Source organism: Chroicocephalus ridibundus, chromosome 1 (assembly GCF_963924245.1).
Source record: "Chroicocephalus ridibundus chromosome 1, bChrRid1.1, whole genome shotgun sequence".
In the NCBI taxonomy this organism is placed as follows: Eukaryota; Metazoa; Chordata; class Aves; order Charadriiformes; family Laridae; genus Chroicocephalus; species Chroicocephalus ridibundus.
The window spans coordinates 183,200,357-183,221,755 of record NC_086284.1 but is presented as its reverse complement, the minus strand read 5'-3'; the positions used below and the strand labels follow the sequence as shown (position 1 = coordinate 183,221,755).

The 21,399-nt window shown below is 39.6% G+C and overlaps 2 protein-coding genes across 3 annotated transcripts in view; both read left to right on the top strand.

Moving 5' to 3' along the window:
- Nucleotides 1-16,131, top strand: part of LEMD3 (LEM domain containing 3) — a 54,717-nt gene extending 38,586 nt beyond the window's left edge. Inside the window, exons 8-13 of one of the 2 annotated variants that reach the window (XM_063323024.1) lie at nucleotides 996-1,098; nucleotides 1,342-1,520; nucleotides 8,825-8,906; nucleotides 13,371-13,476; nucleotides 13,612-13,690; nucleotides 13,941-16,131. In XM_063323024.1, the coding sequence (XP_063179094.1) occupies nucleotides 996-1,098; nucleotides 1,342-1,520; nucleotides 8,825-8,906; nucleotides 13,371-13,476; nucleotides 13,612-13,690; nucleotides 13,941-14,104 (713 nt within the window). In that variant the 3' untranslated portion in view covers nucleotides 14,105-16,131. Of the gene's footprint in view, nucleotides 1-995; nucleotides 1,099-1,341; nucleotides 1,521-7,048; nucleotides 7,165-8,824; nucleotides 8,907-13,370; nucleotides 13,477-13,611; nucleotides 13,691-13,940 lie in introns of those variants that run through there. The other variant, XM_063323025.1, reaches the window with a different exon arrangement.
- An 873-nt stretch (nucleotides 16,132-17,004) lies between these two features.
- Nucleotides 17,005-21,399, top strand: part of MSRB3 (methionine sulfoxide reductase B3) — an 88,516-nt gene continuing 84,121 nt past the window's right edge. The window contains 2 exon segments of the mRNA XM_063323022.1: nucleotides 17,005-17,292; nucleotides 17,295-17,390. Coding sequence (XP_063179092.1) covers nucleotides 17,152-17,292; nucleotides 17,295-17,390 — 237 coding nt within the window. The 5' untranslated portion in view covers nucleotides 17,005-17,151.

Here is a 21,399-nt window from a genome sequence, read left to right as displayed (position 1 = left end):
GTATCAGCTCTGTATAAGCTTTCAAAGTACTGGCGTTAATTCAATTATGTTTTCTGCCTGCCTAGTTGTCAGTCATCATGCTGTTAAAGTTCTTGGTCAAATGTGTGGTTCATGTGGTTTTTTTCTATTTTTGAATAATCATCTTTTAAGCTTTTGGTATAAAGACTGTAATTTGTGAATTACATCAACATGGCTATAATAAATTCCCATTGACTCAGTGGTATTTTATCTTACTATTGAAAACAAATATAAATGTGATGTCTGACTAAAAGTATGGTGACATGTTGCCTTCTGTATCTGGTTTTTCAGCTATCTTTAGCTAAAATATCCACTCTTAAAATATGTGTTAGCTCTCATTTGCATCCTTAATGGCTTTTCATAGAAAAAGCAGATTTTTAATTAGTCACTTTGAGGAGAGATTATAAATAGAAATTCTAAATTCTATTCTAAAATAGAATGCATAGTTGAGTTCTGAAATTCTGCCTTTCTACTTGAAGCCACAATGTTCTCAGTAGTTTGTGTTTGTAGTTTTAAGCTCTGATTTGGGCTGCATTTTTGTTTAAATTGTCTTATTACTTTCATCTATGGCAATAATCATAAATATAGAGATGGTAGACAAATCAGAGCTGTTTTCCTGTTTTTACCATTTCCCTACCTTTTTTGTTTGCAAATCAAATTTTGTTGCAAAGGGGAAAAGCACTTTATTTTGAAAAGTAGCTATATTTGCTAACAGTTAAAAGAACCAATCAAGAATAACTCTTTTCCTTTATTCCAATGTTACTTGGAATACTTGGTGGGCACTGTGTGTGCTTAGTTTTCTTGACTTGCCTTGCCTTCAGCATGGTTAGGAGGAAAAATACTTCAAAATGCCAAAACCATCTTAACTACTGAAATTGGGAAGGGTCTTCGGAGTAGCTGTTCATTGTGAGAATCGATATTTTTCTTAATGTTTACATGAACTACATAGTTACCAGTTTCTCTTATGGTGTCCTCAGATGTTCTAAGAAGTCACAGTGAGGCATGTTCCGAAAACAAAGACTTGCAGCCTTACATGCCTATTTTACATGTGCGTGATTCTCTAATACCACTTCAGGACAGGTATGTTGTCACTAGAAGTACTGAATTTCCTTATGTGTAAGTAAGAAAAAACAATAAAAACAAATCGGTCAATTAACTAAGTTCATTTCAGTAGGTTGCATAGTGTAATATTTTTGAGATTCACATTGACACAGCTCGGGGCGGGGGAGGGGGAAGAAGACATTGGATTTTTCTTACATACTGGATGGCAGCTATGCAGGTTGTTATAATGCTAACTTTGTAATTCTTGCTTCAACTTTTAAGGAGGAAAATGAGGAAAGTCTGGAGTAGAGCAGTTGACTTTCTTGCAGCCAATGAATCCAGGGTTCGCACAGAGACACGACGAATAGGTGGTGCCGAGTTCTTGGTTTGGAAATGGATGCAACCTTCTGCAGCATGTGACAAAATTTTAGTAATACCATCGAAAGTGTGGCAAGGCCAAGGTATTGAAGTTTAATTATATTTTGCAAATACAGTTGTTTTAATTTATGCATCTAACTTCTACATGGTATTTTGTTGCTTGAACACGAAAGACTTGTTTTCTCTCATACCTTTAAGTATTGTTAGGAACTGTCAGTACTGTTTCTCCATCATCTTGTTCAATAGACTTACTTTTTCTGTGCATTCAGTGTCTGACTTCTTTTCAAGCAAAATGAGCTTTTTCTGTTTATAGCTACTGCAGAAATACCGCAGAGGGCATGTAGCCACAGAGTTGCTGGTTCTTTTTCATGAATTTAAAAAAAAATACTCTTTAGTTGGTCAAGTTCTGACATGTCTTATACTTACGGGAAGTAATGGAATTAGTTGAATTAGTTGTACCTGACAGCAGGTAAATTGGAGCTTGTTGACTTGAGTTTCCTACTGCTAAGTTATCAGTTGGGTACCTAAGGGCAGAGTTTAGACGAAGAAATGTTTGTTTACTTTGAAAGGGAAACTGCTGGGACAAAAAACTCCTCCATCATCAGAACACGGATTTTGAGCATCTCCTAGTAGTGCTTCCTTTCTGTCATAAATTTTTTTCTACACTGTGCATTTATATTTCAAGCTCTGTGGAGCAGCAAAGCATTTGCATTAACAGAGGAGGCTGTTGTCATACATGGATTTTGCAGTGGTCTGTCACTTTTCAGCTTTATCATGGAGCCAAGTGGCAAGAATCCAGTGGGTTTGCAGTTGTCTGTCTGCAGTGGTCATCTTTTCCTAGTTCTTTTTCTTTCTTCCTTTCTTCATGTTAAGCTTCAGGTTTTGGAGCGGTGGGGTTTTTTTTGTCAACAAAGGATTGAAGCTATAAGACTTGAATTCTGGGTTGCAATAAAAAAGAATTATGATTTCTATCAATGTCTGAGTGTGAAGGTAAATGTTTAAAGTGAAATCTTAATTGCCAGTTGCTTAAATGTTGTGACTCTCTTAAAGAGTCCGTCTTGCCTTATGATATTCTGTAATGCTGTGTTGTCTTTCCAGTGGGACTGAAATAAATCCTGTGCAGAATCCTAGTTTATTTTGATGGTGAGGGAGTGGTTGCTTCTGTAGTTTTTAGTTCAGTTTTTTATATTGGATGTTATCAAGGTTGTACTGTGCATTACTTCTATGGCATTGAACTAAAAACTGAAAAAAGCCTGGTTAAAAATCAAATGGACTTTGTGCCCTTCCTAGTCCCACTTCAAGAAAGTAAAAGTTCCCACTGGCAAGCAATTGCACTCTCATCTATGTTCTTCTGGAATATGCCAATTTTGGTCTGAGTTTAACTAGTGCAAGTAGTGCTTCCTTCTCTTGCTCTTTACTGGTATACATTTTTATTTGTAAGAAACAATGTTTTTATTGTTTCCTCTAAAGAGGGTACAGTTTAAAGTAGCTCCTTCCAATGTGATTATTTGCTTTCCAAAGACAGACAGAAAGAGGAGCTTTGTGGCCTGGAACATTTATGCTGTAGCAAGCTTGGTCACCCAAGTAAAAGTACTGCTAACATTCCGGTTTTGTCCCAGGCCACTTGAATGTTTTCTTGAGTTCTATGTATGTCTTCAGCCCTCTGGTCTTAAATTTTTCTTTTCTGTAAGTTCAAAGCAAAACCAAACAATTCTCACTGTCGACTTGAAAAGCCAAATATTTTGAGGCACTTGCAGATACTTGGCATGTTATCTGATGAGGATCTTAATAGTCTTGGGACAGATTTCTTGCTTGTCTATGTAAAATGTTATGTTGGGATAACATTATATACTTCTCAAAGTTATGCTACTGGTTTTAGCGTTACATTTCTCACTTTAAATCATTCATTGGAAATGAGGGCTGCTTTTTAAAAAAAAAACCAACAAACAAAACCAACCTTGTGAACACTACTGCAGGCTTGAGGTTCTGCAGTCGTTGTCTTGCAGTAGTAGTGACATGGCATTCTGCTGTGAGAAGTGTATTACATGATTTCAGTTTCTTAAAATTTTAGTGAGTAGGATATGAATAGTAACATTGTTACAAGAGTTGCAGAGCCTTTTCTTTCTAGGACATTGTCCATGAGGGATGCGCAAGTGCTTTAGGTGCAGTGCAGAAATGGTGGGTTTTGTTAACAGCTGTCTCTGTGTCATCTCTGTAATACTGTCATGATTGATTTTCAAACACTTAAATTGAATGTAGCTTCTGGAAATTATGTCTATTATAAAGCTGAATCTTCTGTGTAGTTTATTGTTCAATACAGGCTGTGAAGCATGACACTCCACTTCTCATTTACTACTCATTTGCTCTCAGTTTTTCTTCTCCTGTTTGACTGCAATATAAATCACTAGTGTAGTAGCTACTGTTAGGTACTGTCTGAATTTGAGCATCTGATACCTACTTTAGCATATTGTGAATGTGGACGGAATAATTTTCTCTCTCAGCTGTGGCTTTTAGCTGTATTTTGACTAGAGTATGTACTTTAGACTCTACGCTTTCTATTGAATAGGATATATTAAGATCTATCCTGTTTCAGTTCTTTTAATAGCAGTTTTCCTAGTTTTCTTGTTATATTTGTAGTTCAGCAAACATCTTTGAAGAATTTAAATTGCATACTTCGATTCTAACAGAAGGGCATGGAAATAGGAGTGGCTGGAATGACGTAGGTCATTTGGGCTCTGTATGTCTTGGTAGTCAGCAGGAAAATGCAATTTTCATGTGCAAAGGCTCTTTGTGTTTTGCATTCCTCATTTTCATATAGCTGTTGGAAATATTTCAGTTACGTAAGTCTCATATTTTTGCACAGTTGTTTCTTTCCTGATGTTAGGAATTCTATATGTATGTGTCGTTTTCTTAATTTTTGGAAGTATAAATCAGCTGGGATTAAGTTAGTCCTCCAGTTCTGATGTTTGAATATAGAAGTTCATAAATCTAAAAACTCTTCAAGATTGCTAGATTCTGAACAAACTCAGTATATATAAAATCAGAATGGATTGTTGGTTTTGAATCTTGTGAATGAATTTCAAGTCACAGTTGGTTTGGTTTTTTTTAACCTTCTGAGATCTGATAGTGCTCTGTAGCAGAGACTAATACCTAGAGTATGTGCAATTGAAGAAGAAAGCCTCTTGACCTGTCAGTATGTACTGGGATATTGATAGATGATGACCTGCATTTTAAATATGGGACCTGTAGCATGCATGAAGATTTAGGCGCTACTGTCTGTTAGCATCTAGAGTTCAAGCATCACTGTGATATTTTGTCCCGTCCTTCAGGATGCAGCCTGTGTTTTGGCAGACAGTTTGGGAAGTCTGTGCTTCCTTTGAAATATTACCTGCTGGATACAGTAGACGTATCTGTCAAAAAAAAAAAAAAAGGGGGGTATGTAAGCTCACTGTAGGATGATGGACAAATATAAGTGATGTTTTGAAAACAGTTGACAAGAGAATTGTCAATTGAAAAACAATCTTGATCATACCAAAGCATATTTTAATTAAATCAATGTGTGTGTGTGTGGGGGGGAATATTTCTAATGTGTTCAGTTTGTATTTGAAAGAACAGATACTATTGTCCTATCATGCCTTTTGATAACTGGAGCTATAAAGAAGAGTAGGTAGGCAGAGCTTCAGTGTAGCTAAGCTAACAGCAATAGCTAAATTTCCTTGATGGCTCTGCAGATGCGATAAAGAGGTTCTCTGAAGTACAACATCTAGGGTGATATTTCATCCTGTGGCATGGAAGATAACCTGTTACCTTGTAACACCCCTCCTCCTCGGCTTGTGAGAATATAATCCTTTCTCCAAGTAAAAAAAAAAAAAAAAAGGCTCTATTCTTAACTGTTGCAAGAAAACTGTTGGATTTTATGCTTGTTGTAAAATGTTGTATCCATCCCATGCTGGTCTTTAATAGCTGAACTTGACCGTATTAAACCCCAAGTCAGTCACACTCTCCTCTCTTAATAACATTTAGTATTATTTTGATTTCAGTATCTTTCCTATTTACTGCAGAATGTCATGTTGTGTGAAAGTGCATAACTTCAGCATTTTCAACCAAACGTTTTATCTTTTTGTTCTTGCCTTTGATAAGAAGGATTAGTACTTAATAAATTACAATGATCTGTGGCTGAACATGAATAAATCTGTTCTTCAGAAACATGGTTACCTGTATTTGATGCAAGTCTTCAACCATATCAGGTGCATCAAATCCACATCTAAAGATCTGTTGGGTTATTTTATAACCCATGGTGGTGATACTGGGGAATCCCTTTAGCAATAATACAGTAGTAATCAAGAGGTACAAAAAGCTGTACTACAATTTCTTAAATGTTCATTTTGAAGTCTGTGCAAGAGCCACTTCTTCCATCATAGACATTTTCCAGTCACAGTGATAAAGAAGTGGTTGACAGCACATGCTTCTAGCTGCTGCTGTTCTTTGATTCTAGACTGATACAGTCATATTCAGTTTAAGGTAATAAAACAAAGTACATCATGATTGAAATACAAAGTGGCTTCCTTTTTCTTGAAGGTGCTCACTAGTCCCCAAAGGGAATTTATGAAAGTCCTAAAAATTTTCTTGTTAGTGACTTATTGCACAAAGTTGTGCGTCTGCTTTCCTATTTCATCTCCACCTTTTTTACCCTCGTCTTGTAAGTCTTACTGTTGAGACCTATTTAGGGAAAGAAACGTCATGTGAGGTGCTTAGTAAATTATGGTGTAGCTTAGACTGTTGTCCTGAAAGAATGTCTTAAGCCCTTATTGTGAGGAGAATATTTTGTATGCACCACATCAGTGTAATTTTTCAAATAATTAATATTGTAATCTGAATAGGTTTGTCACTTAAACTTGCTCTTTTGGGGGGAGGAGGAGAATTAATTGTTTTAGGTTTGTAATAAAATTTGAGACATCTGTTAACTGTGCTATTTTGAATTTTGCTGTGTAAATACAGCATTATTTTTAACTTGCCTCTGCCTTCCCTAGCCCCCCTTTTTGGTCTCACTTCTGGTATACATTTTAATGTTTATTTCTGTGCTAGCGTTAATTTTGTAGCTCACTGATTTCTGTGGCCATTTTTTTTCCTTATACATAAAAAGCTCCATCTAAATTGCAGAACTTTCTTTTAATTTACCATGGCTTTGAAATGTTTTTGAGGAAAAAGCAGAATTCATCTCTGTTTTCATGTGCTGCACTGCCCTGGGAGTACTTGCTCTACTAGTATGATGTTACATTAAGTTGGTAGCAGATTAGTTTTGTGCTGGTGGTGTGCTCTGGCTGAAGTAATCCCTGCAAGCACCTGAGATCTTTCAATCAAAAGGACATCAAGATTATTAGAAATTGGAGCAGGCAAAGCTTGTTTTTTATATGAATTCCCCATTTAGTTACTTTTGCATAGTTTAATGGTGTTTAGAGTTCGTAAACAGCTTGCAGAAATGTTGATCCTCTGGGCCTAGGGTCTCTGCAAATAACCTCGCCATTCTTTATCCTTGGATTAAAACCATGTGCTGAATAAACCTAGCTATTAACAATCAGCACATAATTTCCTCAACCCCACGCCTTTTCAGGTCCAGGTCCATGACTAGGCCACCCCAGATCACCTTCTCCAGTATGGTATGGTGCCCCAGTGTACAATATGCTGGTGACATTTCACCCCCCCCCTTGATCTGCTGGAGCCAACCTACATGAGTAAGGTAAGTCCATTTATTTTTCAATGTTGCTTAGTTCTGTAAAGTTTTTATTGTATACCCTGTATATAATTTTTAATCAAGGGCAAAAAACTTTACAAAACCATGTGCTATTGAAAAAGGACTTGTCCTTAAACTACAGGCAGCTCAGAGATAGATGCAGTGTCACCAGCATATTTAGAAATCTATTCCCAAGACAAAACAGACAATTGTGACAGGTGTTGGTGACTCGGACTCTGTGTGTGTATATTCTAGTAAGAACACTTTTAGTTATTTGGGGGAATTTATGGTAGGTTCCATATTAGATTTGGAGGCCACCTTTTCTAATTTCTAGTTGGTAATTTATTTATTTATTTACTCAGAAATCCTCTGTGCTGTATCTGCAGGCAGTGATTTTTCTCTTGGTCAGTGCTTGTTTTTCACATGAGGTGTCTTCTGCATGACTGAGTTTCTTCTGCGTGACAGGGTTTTTTGCTTTGGTGACATACAGAAGAGCAGCAGTGTTTGTGTATTTTGGATATACTTGCAAGATTTTATGTTAAAAGGTCAGCAGTAACAAGCACAGACCTGTAGTGTCATCTGCCCAAAACTGAGACTTCTAACACTTGGAACATAACATCTTGAATCTGTCAAACTTGTCCAAAGTAGGGATTGTGAAGGAGAAGCATTAGCATCGGTTTAGAACATCATTGTCTTGTTGAGATTTTTAATCTTATGTTTATACTCTTGAATCTTCATCTCAAGTCTTCAAAGTAAAACCTCCTTCAAGCCTTGGAAGTTGTTTTATAAGGTTGTTCCCTTCCATTTCTGTTGCTGCTTTGTTGGCCTTTCTCAAGGCGTGGAACTACCTTGCCTGAATCTGAAGGGCTCCTTTATTCCTTTTCTCGTGGTGCAGTCTTCTGTTGCGACTCCCACAAGTTGAACTTCTGAACTTTAGATAAATATTTATTTCAGAACTTCAGAATGTATTTCATGGGATTGTTCAGCTTTGAAAGAGTTAGTCCATTATTTTTCATTTCCATTTTTCTTCTTGCATCTCTTCTCTCCTCTGGTGTGTTTCACTTCAGATTTTTGCAAGCTTATGGTCATGTGTGTAGAGCATTTAGGGTTACAAAAGCTCCATCCTTGTAGAGTGCTCCTTGACAGTTGTTACTGCAATACAGATGCAATACAACATCCATCTAAGCGTCTCCCTATTTCTTGGTCAGATGGGCAGTAAATTGCCCCCAAAGTGGAAGAAGTGAAAATTCATCAGGCAGTTTAAACTGAATGGCTAACCTGCAGCTTCAAAAATTTGCTCCAGATCCTAAGAATATCTGTCTTTTCATGGAAATGTAATGCAAATACTTTCTCTTCAACTATATGATATTTTTTAAAATGTCCTGAATTCTTTCTATGTGCTCTGGCCTGGATGTAAGAGAGTGCATTATCTTTTTAAATGTAGAAGTTGTAAATCTAAAAAATTAAGTATGGTACATTTTCATCAGTGCAGTAGAAGACTGTGGGGAACTTAATTTCCTTGAAGCTTTTTCATGTATGAAGGAAAGTATTCTTTTGAGTAAAACCAGAAAGGTATTAATGTATAAAGTTGTTGCTTGTTAACTAGATGGTATTATGCCTGTCAATAAATGCTATTACGTTTATTTTTCTTTGTAGCATTTCATCTAGATAGAAGAAATTCACCACCAAACAGCTTGACGCCATGTCTAAAGATTCGCAATATGTTTGATCCAGTTATGTAAGTAAAACCAGCTACGCACCTGTATTTCTGTATTCTTTTGGAAGGGTCCCTTTCTTTCCTCTGAGAGGGGTTTGGCAGAAGTGAGTAAACATGAATACCTCAAAAGAAACAAATGGGGTTTAAAAAAAAAAAAAAAAATCTTCTTAACATCAATGAGAAGACATAAATAATCTTGCTGTCAGTCTTCTGTCCTTCATTGTCTTGCTTTGTATCTTTGGGTCACTTGAAGAGTGTGGCATTTAGTTAAACTACTCTGAGCAATGGCTGATCTTTCTCCATTCGTTAATTTTGTAAACGTTCAGTCATATCGGCTGACAGGGGAGATTCATGTGGCTTAACAACAGACCGTAAGTTTCTGAAGTATTGTTAAGTATTCTGGAGTATTTAGACTGTTCTAGAGTTTGCACAGTTTGTATTTAAAAGGCTGAATTTAAATAAGTTATTATTTTGGCAGTGTGACTGCCTAGTTTTGAAGCAAATGAGTTTTTTGCAGTGGGAAGGGTTTAAACCAATTACTGCAGAGTACTGGCTTCTAATGCTCGTATATAATTCTGAAGTATATACTGTGTATTAATAAGTAACAAGCCTTGTTTCACATGCCAAGAGTTAAGGAAGAATAATTTTTTTTGTAGTCTTTTAAAGCTTCATCTATTGTCCTGTTAGTACCTCCACTGGCTGTGGACTAGATAATGTTAGGAGTTGGGGACTAACACATAGGTTATGCCAGGTAGTCCTTTCTAATCTTTGAAGCCTGGTTTGTTCAGTGCAAAGAGATATAGGATTTCCAATAACTCCTCTGAAGTAATTTATTCCTTGATGTGATTATATAAGGGAAAAACGAAGATGCTGTGCTGTCTGACAGAGTAGAAGTGATGTGCTAATTGGGACTGAAGAATCTGAGAAGTTCAGTGGAAAATAAAAGCTGTTGATTAGAATAGGAAATAACAGGAAGTAGGAGACAACATCAGAATACGGACACAAGTGATTGCAAAGTTTGGATATATTTCTTCAATTCTTTCACTTCTGTTTCTAACCACACTTAATTATTTTAGTTCCTTGCCTTATTAATTGTAAAGCTGTTACCTAATTTAGCTGAGGACTGTGTTGTCCATAGCATAGAGTACTCTAAAACCTGCTTTCTCAATGGCTTTAGGACATAACGACCATCATGGGCAGTGACCCCAACTATCGCTTCTTTCATAACATTCAGGTTGCAGTAGGGTGAGCAAGACTGAAATTCTAGGCATTGTTCATGAGGTGAACTGATCTTCCTGTAGGAGGTTGAAATAAAAGATGAGATTTTCTGAGAATTTTGGGTGAGATCAACACCCTTATTGTCACGTCCTTATTGTCCTTGCTACAAAGGAGACTCCATGAGGTATGTTGGTTAGACTGAGTAATACTGAAATAAATCCATTAATGAAGCATCACTGCAGTATTTATTGGTATGCTGTATTGGTTGCTTTCTTGTTTCAAAATGTTAGCTCTTCAAAATGTCTGCTGTTAATGGAACTAGTAACTGAGATGTTATCTCCCTTTGATAGGCTATCTCTTTGCTGTAAACTTCAGTGTTTTTCAGTACTGACCTAGTCTGTGCCCAGCTAGTGCATATAAAAAAAAAAATAAAAGAAAAATTATAGACTAGGAGTTGTTCTCTTTTGACGCTTCTCTTTAGTGTATACTTTGAGTCAGCTATTTGAACAGTGCAACTTCTAATAAATTTTTTTTTTTTTAGACCTTTTCTTTCGGAAGTTGACCTAACTCCATTACTGGCCTGCTGGACTATAGTCCTAGTGGGATACTTCATTCAATTCCATATTGCATGCCCCAGCCCATTCCTCTTCCATTAGCTGTCTTGCAGTGGACTGCTGCTTAAGGAAGTACTTTTTATCACACATTTGTAGTAATGTTAAAAAAAATGCAAAAAACAAACAAAAACCAACTGACCTCCAAAACCCTCAGTGCAAGACAAACTACTTTATTCAACTGCTTTTATCAAAAGAGGAAGGTTTATGTTATTGTCCCGGATCTGAAAGGAATGAATGCCTTAGCGACTTCCTGAAACATAGAATGTACCAGTGTATGTGATTGGCACATAATGCTTTGACATTTGCTGTGGGTGCAAGGTATGTTTAACAAAATCAGGTTTTAGCTGCTCTTTAAGTCAAGCTATTGTATACTAACAATAAATGACTAAGTACTTTTCAGCAATATGCCAGTAGCTGGTAAAAGCAGCCATCCATAATAGAGGTCTTTTCTCTTGACCTGAGAATCATCTAGGGAATATACCAGTTATTTTGTATTTATCAATGCTAACAGAATAAATAATCTTCTTTCTACTGCCAAAAATAATAAAACTTACCTGACATTGTGAACCCTCACACCACAGCAGCAGACCTAAACTTGGGTGTATGTTCTAGGCGTTTACTATGCCAGACACAAACCTGTTTTTTAAAATACCAGTCTAGGCATCATTTGGACAAGCCCGTTTTAACATTTCTGCATCTACCACTAAGTCAGTAAAAAGAATGGCTCACAAAGCACAGGTAGCGTTTCCTGCAAGACTCACATTGATGGCTAATGGAACATACGTGTGCAGGATCAAGGATGGGCAAGTCATTCTGTTGGGAGCCTATTTCTTAACGGAAAATCCAAGTTAGTTGGTAACTCGTGATGTTTCGTGTCCCAGGTCTGCAAAACACAAAAAGCAGACTAGACCGAGAATGCACTTCTGCTTGATTTGTAAACAGGAAATGAGCACTTGGGAGTAATGGAGTGATGTCAGTGTTTGGGAAGAACAGACAGCAGAAAAGACGATTGCATACTCTTAACAATATGATCTCTTCTTATGGTAACTGGCTTTCTGCTGGTGACAGTGTGCTTCTTGAGAAAACCTGGACATGAGTCCTGGGCTGGGAAGGAATGCACCAAAGTCAAGATCTGATAGAATCTTAAATAGTTTGGGTTGGAGGGGACCTTTAAAGCTCCTGGCTCTTGTGACTTGGAATTACTTTATTTCCCAAACATCCTGAGCATGTTATTTAGAAAATACTGTTGTTTACACTGTTAGAAAAGGGGAAGGAGACTTGTATATTCCCTTCATTTTGAGCTATCTAATAAAAAGAAAACTTTTTTTTTTTTTCTTCCAACCTGAGTAGGGTGCATCTTCTCCTAAATTTTGCAGGGTTTTAAATTGTAGGTGTTTTCCACTGGAAGGTCTCTCTCTCCTAGTAGGACCTTCATGTGGATCTTCTTTGCATCCTTGTGTCCGTCTCCCACTTTTTTGTTTGTTTTTTTTATATACGATCTGCCTGTGTAAGGGGCATCAACTGGAAAGTCTGATCCTCTAACCAGTCAAGGTCAAATGACAGAAACAAATCTGACATTCCACGTTGCCGGAGTCCCTGAAGTGTTGTGTTAGTGTCCTGCTTGACAGATCTAAGTAACACCCTGACCAATTAAATTCCCTGTGTACAGTCCATCCCCCACTTACTTTTTCATGAATAAGGAGGAAGGTAGACCAAATATTTCAAGAATTTTGGCCTTATGTAAAGAAAACTCTTTAAAACTACCCAAAGCTCTTGATAGTATTATTGAAAGAGTAAGTTCATTGTTTGGGTTTTTTTTGTGTAAAGACTATTCAGGCAGGCTTAAAGGTGTATTAAGGCTGTTGAAATTGTTTTCCCTTTGCTTAGACTTATTTTATTAGGACTAGATAGTTCTTGTAGTACCTTCACAAAAATACATGGACTTTGGCTTTCTCTGATGCTGTACCTAAAGATTGGTTAATCTTAACGATAAAATAATTTTTGTGAAAAGCCCCCAAAATTGGAATCTGATTTTAATAACTTCCAGTTCTGGATCTAGATTGGCATGTTCTATCAGTATCCTATGGGAGGAATGCAATTTGATGCTTTGTTTGGGATAGCGAATAGGTATTTCGGCGATTACCAGTGTCTGAGTAGCTATAAAGCTCCTTCAGCCTGCTGAAGCTCTGCATGTAACGTTGCTTCTGTGACTGCTGGTAGGGGTGATGGAGTAAAGGGGCAGAGGCCTTTACGCTGTTGTCTTCCCCTGCTCTCCTTCCACTGCAGTAGGAGCAGCCTAGGAGTGGCCTTCTCCTTGGAACGACGGCCAGCCCCTCCGAGCAGCTGTGGGGACAGGAGTTATGACTGCTTGCCGTTTCAGACAGGAAGGTGATGGCAGGTTGCTGGAAGGAGAGAACAAACACCTTCAAATACAGAATTATTCCTTTTGATTCTTAGGGTTGAATTTTCTAAAGTGGAACATAGGATCCAATTTACTGCATATTCAATAGCTAAAGTACTAATTCTGTCCCAAAGGCATTTAACAGAAAATTATGTCAAGTTACAGAGAAACCAAACTTGGTGGGGAAGGATGAGATTGTTGTGAATGTTTTTAAAATAATGTGCTTAATTAAATCTTTCATTATTTGCATAGGGAAATAGGTGATCACTGGCATCTAGCAATTCAAGAAGCAATCTTGGAGAAATGCAGTGATAATGACGGAATTGTTCATATTGCTGTTGACAAAAATTCACGTGAGGTGAGTGTCTTTACAGTAACATCTCCGTGCTTTATTTTTATCTTTGTCTGTTGGATTTCTTAAAAAAAAAAAAAACCACCACAAAAAAAACCAACAAAAAAAACCCAAACCCACAACTTCTCTTTCTTCATGCAGGGTTGTGTATATGTGAAGTGTCTCTCTCCAGAGTATGCAGGAAAGGCTTTCAAGGCATTACATGGCTCTTGGTTTGATGGTAAGGAATGGGGGTTTATCACAAAACATGGGTAGAAATGACAGAAGATGGGTGCAGTTGGAGTTCTTTTAAATGGTGAAATGTTTTATATATAAAGTATTGAGCTGTAACAAAAACTGGATCTTTTTATTAGTCATCACCTGGAAAACTAATTTCAGTGTAATGCCATGTTTGTGTGATTATGTCCTGAAGCAAAATGTAATAATACTGAACTAGAAGGTTTCTCTTTTCCTATTTCTTTGCCTCATAGGAAAGCTGGTAACGGTAAAATACCTGCGACTAGATCGGTATCACCATCGTTTTCCCCAGGCTCTTACTTGCAACACTCCACTGAAGCCATCAAACAAACACATGAACTCTATGTCACATCTGCGTCTTCGGACAGGCACAACTAATTCTCAGGGAAGTTCCTGAGAAGACTTTCTACAACTGCTAGGACTGTTACTTGCTACAGGAATTCTCCTGTTTGGCTGCCGTCTTCCTTTTTTAGTGCTTTTTGTATGTAATACTTTAATGAATTAAATAAAAGTTTGAACGTTCCAGAAATCTTGTTTCCAAAGGGACTTAGCAATGAGGCAGTAATACTGAGCTGACAAAAAAGAAAAAGAAAAAAAATTGCTTCAGGAAGTTTTCCGGGGCTGTAGTAAACCAATGCATTTAAGTTTTGCATGAGGAATACCGAATTCATTATACATTTGCAGATGTGGTGACCGTATTTTTGCACCAAGAAGTGTTTTTGATAATACAAAAGCATGGAGAAAAGAAGACTTCCTGTATTTCCATAGTTTCCTGTGAAATAAATCTTGTGGGTATTTTGTACCAACCAACCTACAGTTCCTGATGGTGAATAAGTTAAAAAAAATAATTTCTTTTTCAGTCAATATTAGTTTTTTGTTGCTGTATAAGAATCTTTTTCTGCAGCTAGGGTATGGGGAAAGTTAATCTGGCATTAGTGGTTGCATATAAGTGTGAGGGAAAACGAACTGAATGCGGATGTACTAGGTTTTGTATATAAATGTAAATGCTGGTGGTGGCAAAAATGGTTGTGTTCTGTGAGGATGTCTGCATTGAAGCAGTGAATAAGCTTCCTATTTTATTCAAAACCTAATGTTTTATATGGTTTTGGCTGTACCATGACAAGAGGCCAAATACCTTAAAAGTGTTAGATACAGGTTAAATATCTTTTATAAGGTTTATATTAAAATACCTGACTATGATTTTATGTGAAAGGTCTGATACCAATTGTAATGAATTCAAATTTGCGAGCAATAAAGAAGCAATTGGCAGATACTGGAAAAATATTTTGTGAAAAGCTGTATTTATTATTACAATTGCCAGGGCTGTGACAAAATACCATTGGGATTAAGTGATTTTCCCAATACATTATACATTGTTTTAATGAACCAGTTACCCGTTAAAATTTTAAAAGGTACCTACTTCCTTGCAACAATTTTGGCTGATGTGAACTAGAAGTAAAACTGACGGTAAATCTTGTGATTCCAAGCTTTTAAATTTACTAACATTTACCTAGAAGTACAAAATTGTTGCTGAGAAGCTTAGTTGCAAATCTAAGATTATCGGCTTTACTAATCCCCACTCCTACAACAATTTTATCTAATTATCCAGCTAAATATCCTGTAGGAGGTGAGACTGGAAGCACACCAGTCCCACGAATTTTACTGAAACTCACTTTACTTTGTAGATATGATGGATTTGCAGCATGAACTTGCACAAATAATGCACGTTTTTCTTATGGTTAAGTAAACATGATGCACACTATTCTGCAACAGAAAATCCTATTGTGCCTTACCTTTGTGCTTTTGTGGGCACCATGTTTATTATTGGAGAGTTTGTTAACCGAAAAATTTTAAATCCTCAGTTTTATGTCTCAGATGCTAATGAATGAGTATATATAATATATAATCAGCCATGCAGAATTCTACTTACCAAGGACAAGTACATATTTTTGATGGGTAAGTAGATTGTGCCAGGTCTGGTAGATTTTGATGAGTTTTACTATATACATATATGTATAATATACATGTATATGTATTATATATATGTATATAAACTAATTTTGTTGTATTTGATGTGCATCATAGTGATTTGTTAACCTGACCTTAGTGACCCCATCTTGTGACCTGTTGCAAGAGTGAATGTAAAAATAGTTGTGGCATTTTAAAAGGTCGCCTTGATGCAAATGCATCTATCTTGCTTCTAAAATATATTTCTTGTAAACACTGTACATTTTATTATTGTAATATGTACTGTTACGCAGCTTATTTTACCTTAAACTGTTGACCAATATCCCTTCCTGCAAGACAGATGGGAATGTGTATAATACCTGAACATTTGAGAAAAATCAGATGTTTGTTGTAATTTGTCACCCTGTCCTGTAAAAACAAACAAAAAAACCAAAACAAACTCGAATTAAAGGTTTATTAGGGGTTTTTATATGTGTCTCACCTTCCACATATTTGGATGTTTCTCTGACTTGAATACTCTTCTCATCAGGGGCATGAGGGGGGAGGTTAATTCCTCGTAGCCACCTAACTTCTAATGTTGGTTGTGATTTGGAGCGGAACAGCTGGGACTGTGAGCTGAAATACACAGCTTCAGCTTCACTTAAATGAACTTTGTCCGGAATTTGTCCACAGGGAGCGCAGAGGCCTTACCGTGACTCTGGGGAGGCCGCGGTCTCTGATCTGTTATAACTGACAGGGTCTTACTTAGCCTTGTGTTTTCAGCTTATTTCTTGTATTTTGAGATAGAAAAAGTCCTCAAAGGGCTTTTGACAGACTAACAGAAAACATACTTCCCCTCCCCCGCCCCGTCATTACATTTATGCTATGCTGTTTTAAAATTGTTTTACTGATGATTTGTGTTGGAGGGTTGTAGGGGAAGACCAAAGCAGGCTCTCTGAGCCTTTTATTTACATACATTTGTCCAGCTCACTTTGAGCTCTTCCTTGTGGAAGCTGAGCGGGAGGAGGGAAAATTTCGCTCTAATTCTGTCCATGCTCCCCCCCGCCCCCGCCTTTTTATTTATATTTTTTTTTTTATTTAAGATATCTAAGGGGGGCATTAAGAGCTGTCGTAACTCCGCTGCCCGTGATCAGTTTCGGTGGCTCACCCGGCTGCTGGCCGGCAGCGGCAGCCGCCGATCGCCGCCATGGCCGGGCTGTTCCCCCCCCGCCGCGCTCCCCCCGGCCGCGCAGGTAGGACGGGGCCCCTCGGGCGGGGCGGGGGATGCCGGTGCTGCGTGCCCTCCTCTGCCCCGCACGAAAATAATTTTTTAAAAAGCCGAGAAGCCGCTCCCCGTCGATTAAAGGTCGGCGGGTGGTGGGACGGGACGGGCTGCCGGCCCTCCCCGCCGGCTGTCTGGACGCAGGCCGCCCGCCTGCAGCGGCGCCGGGGGCGGCCGCCTCCCAGCTCTGCCGGGCCGGGTGTCTCCCCGGCACCATGTTCATATTTGGCGTTGGCCGCCGGTGCCCAGGAATTTCCCGTCATGCTCCCCGGGCGGCGGGCCCGTCACCGCCATCCCGGGGGGCGGAGGGGGGGGACGGGACGGGACGCGGCCGCCCGCCCGCTCGCTCGCCCGCCCGCTCGCTCCCTCGGGCCTCCCCTCATGCGCGCTGCGCCGCCGCCGTCGCTCCTCTCCGCGCTCTGCCTGGCGCTGGCGGCCGCCGCAGGAGCCGCAGGTAGGACCCGGCCCTCCGTCTCCCCTCCGGCGCCGCGCCGCGGGGAGGGAGGGCGGGCCGGGGGCTGCGGCGGGGGCGCGGGCGAGGGGAGGAGCGGCCCCGGCGGCGCGGGGGGCCGGGCCGGGCCGGGCCGGGCCGCACCTGCCGGGGCAGGGGCGGGCGAGGGGCCGGGTCCCCGCTGAGGTGGGAGACCCTGCGGGGAGCGGTGGGAGGGCTGGGGTCGGCGCTCGGGTTGATCCCCCTTTCACGGAGCCCCTGGCAGGGTTTGTCCGCCCGCCCTCCTGCCCTCCATCCCGGCCGCCGCAGCGGCGGAACACCGGGACACGGCCCAGGCTCCGGCCGCCCTTTGCCCGCCGCTGCCGCCGCTTCTGCCTCGGAAACGAGGTAAATACTTTCTGGGATGGACGGCAGAAGAGTTGGCTCGGTGGAGCGGCGCCCGGCCCGCCGTTCTGCTGCCGTCGCCTGTTCGGTAAATTGTGCTTCGTCGGTCAAAAAAGGAGCTCAAACTTGGCGTACGCCCCCAGAACGGGGTCGCCCTTTTGCGAAGGGAGCTCGGTGCGCTGGCTCGCTGGGTTTGCCCTGGGTTGCGCTGCTGACAAACACGGTGGATGCAAAGTATATAATTTATTTCTTGCTGCCCCCTTTCCAAGTTAACGCAGCTGTACTTGGTGCCTCTTGGTATTCCTGGAAATAGGAATGAGACTCAGTTAAGCTTCCTGTAATCTTTGTCAGACTTGCTATAAACGCTGGCTTTCCTGCTTGAGCTGAAACTCTAGTCGCCATCCCCTCAGAGTTAAGGACTGTCTGAAGGCGCGGTGATCTTAAATAGCGGTAACCGTGTATTAAAAATACCAAACCTAACGATGGATCTTTACAGATAAGGCTGTATGTTATCTACGTATAGATAAGGTCTCTGGTTATCTAGCGATAAACATCGGATCCCTGTAAGAGTTCTGACCTTAAACACAGGTTTTAAGAAAGCACAGAGCCTTAGATTATGTATGTCATGCTTTTAGTTCTTTCTCTTTTAAGCTTCCCCTTGTTACTATGAAAATGGTTCTGAAACCGCGCTCTCTTGAAAGATAGATGTCGGAATGAGATACCTGCAATAGGCAGATACTTTGCCTTTCCGATACGGCTTGTTTATGGCAGGGGCAGTCTGTAACGGGGAGAGCCAGCTCCACTCCCACCGTGGCACAGCGCCAATTCATCCGAATCCAGCGTTTAGCGCTCAGAATTTGCCCTGTTTGTGTTTCTTGCCCTCGCTGAATTGACACAAGTGCTTGCCCTCTTATTTGCTGATGATTCCCAACTTTTTGTTGCGCTGCTGCATGCCTTTGCAGTTCGTCATGATTCCTTGTCTGCCAAATTTGGTTGGTAACAGTGCCCTTTAAGTCTGATTCTGGAAGGAGTTTCCATGTGGCTTGTCATCTTAATCAGACGTTTGCTCATAGTTTCTAAAAGAATCGCCTGCCTTACTGTAGACATGGCTTATTTTAGAATAGTATTTCTTAATTGTCTTTTAAATTTTAAATAGGGAATTAAACATCGTGAACAGCTTAACAAGAGTTACTAAATAATCCTAGAATTCTGAGATGAAACAACATTTTTTTTTTTAAATAAAGTTCTGCATTGATTTCTCTAACCCACCAAAGTTAGTGGAGTTAAGCCATATATAGTTCAGTCCAGAATGTGGTTGGTTAGTCCTTTTCCTGCCTGACGTTCCTCGGATCTTTGTAATACACATTTGGAAACACCTTTTAGGAGGAAAAGAAGTATTCTGTTTTTCCCCCAAAAGCAGAATCTTTAAAAATAGTGCCTTTGTATATGGGGTAACGTTTCTATATTTGGTAGCAAAGCCATATAAAGCAGTTGATCCTCGACAAAAATAAAGTGTTTTGACTGAGTGACCTTGCTTATTTTTCCAAGTGGTGGTGGTTATATGCTCTCACAGGGATTTGGTCAATACAGATTTTTATGTTTGTACATCCTGTAAGAATTCCTTACAGCTGTTCGATAAGGGAAACTTGCACATGGGGAAGATATTTGGTCCTTTTCCCTAATATTTATGAAGGTGTGGGAGGATCTTGTTTACCTACTCACATTCTGTCGGCTTTGTAAGATGATGCTTGTTTTGATATCGTTGGAGGTCCAGCCTATTTTATTGCATTAGAAATGCGAGAAAATTAAGCTTTCCTTTTAGGTGGATTGTTGAATGTTCCTTTGTTACTTATTTTAAAAGAGGGGGGAATAGGGGAGAGAAGAGATCGCTCTATTAAGGATTTAATCTTCTCAGCCAGAAGGTTAAGAAGTCTGCCCGTCTGCATCTGACTGGCATCGCTACAAGCCAGCGATGCAGCAAAGCCATCCAATTTTGAGATGGCTCTGTTGAGCTGCATAATTCAAGGGAGTGCGTCCTCATTAAGGAGCAACTCTTAAGCTACACGCAACATTGTACTAGTCATAGGTAGGGATATACAACCCTCTTTCCCCCTTCCTATTCTTTTTCTTTTTTTCATTAAAAGCTGCAGTTTTGGCAGTGCCCAGGCTATGAACTTAAGCTGTGGAGGCTTTAGCTGATGGAAAGGTGGGATAAACTATCAGCCTAATTATAGCTTGGTCTAGCCTTGATTTGTTTAAGGGCTCCTTTAGACAAAAGACCCCCAGAAAAATGGACCCTCAAATTCCTGGTGTATTTATGACAGTGTGTTTAGGAATTACTGTAGAATAAAGTCAGGTATGGATTTATCTTTCCCTGAGTAACTCCGAACTCGGTATGCTTATTTTGGATCAGACTCCAAGGCTAGATGGAAATAGGGTGTTTGTTGCTCTGGAATAATCATGTCCATACATGGAGTTATTTAGAGACTACTTTCTCTACACAAGCCACAGATCTTTAAAGCATAACAACAAAAAACCTGCCAGCTTTTGGGGTGTTTTTTTTTAGTGTTTCATAGAGTAAGAAGTGGCTGCAGGTTAACTTTCCCTTCCCTCACTCTTGTTGCTTCTGTAGGATGGTATTATTATCTTTTCGGATATTTCATTTGCCTCAGAAGGATCTTAGGTTCTCAGTGAACTATTAATATGTACTAGCTTAAAAAAAAAAAAGGCACAAAACTAAAGATTTAAGTCCTCCTCCATGGAAATTTGTGAATGTATAACCAACTAGCAGCGTTCTAAAAGTAATTGCCAACCAACCACTTAAGAAAAGGAAGGGAGCACGTATTGCATCATTAACTTCTACCAGAAGATGAAGAATGTCATTCTGGGTTTTAATGGGGATTTTTGTGTCCTTAATCTGTGAAGATGGTGATCCTTATGTTTTGTCTGAAAATAGGGTAGAAGAATTCTTTGGGAACCCCATTTATGGTGAGGTAACTGGAAATTATAATTTATCTGCTTAGCTCCAGCCTTCTGGTTCTCATTTAGCAACCTCAATTCCAATAGCATTATCTGAAAACCACACAATCAAGCAACTGGTACTGGGAATAAAGAGGCTTTTCTCAGTAAGGACTTTAAGACCTGAGGAATTGAACGACACTAGCCCAAAATAGGCAAGAACAATGCTTAAACTTATAAGGTGCTAACACGGTTTTGCGGTCTTCACGGACTTAAGTTATAGTTCAGCATTGTTTTGTAATATGATTAATAGCATAAGAACTTCTTTTTTTAGGCTGAGCAGTGGAAATGATCTTTCCAGTAAGTTTTGCATTTAAACGTGATTCAGTTTTTGAGCGTTCCCCAGACGAAGTCTAAGGACGGGACTTCTGCAGAGCTCCCCAGTTCGCTCTTTCCTTTCAGTAGCATCCGAATGTCGTGATTAATGATTTCTTTGAAATGTGAGCAGCAGCTTAGCAAAACGTACATGGTGTGCTAACGCATTGTTTTGTTGGGAAGTGTTACCACATCCAAGAAATCTTAAGAGTAATGTCGTGCGTGGCATTTGGAAGTATTTCCCCAGGGGTCTCTTTAACACTGTGTGCTTCCAAACAGGGACAATGCCTTTGCG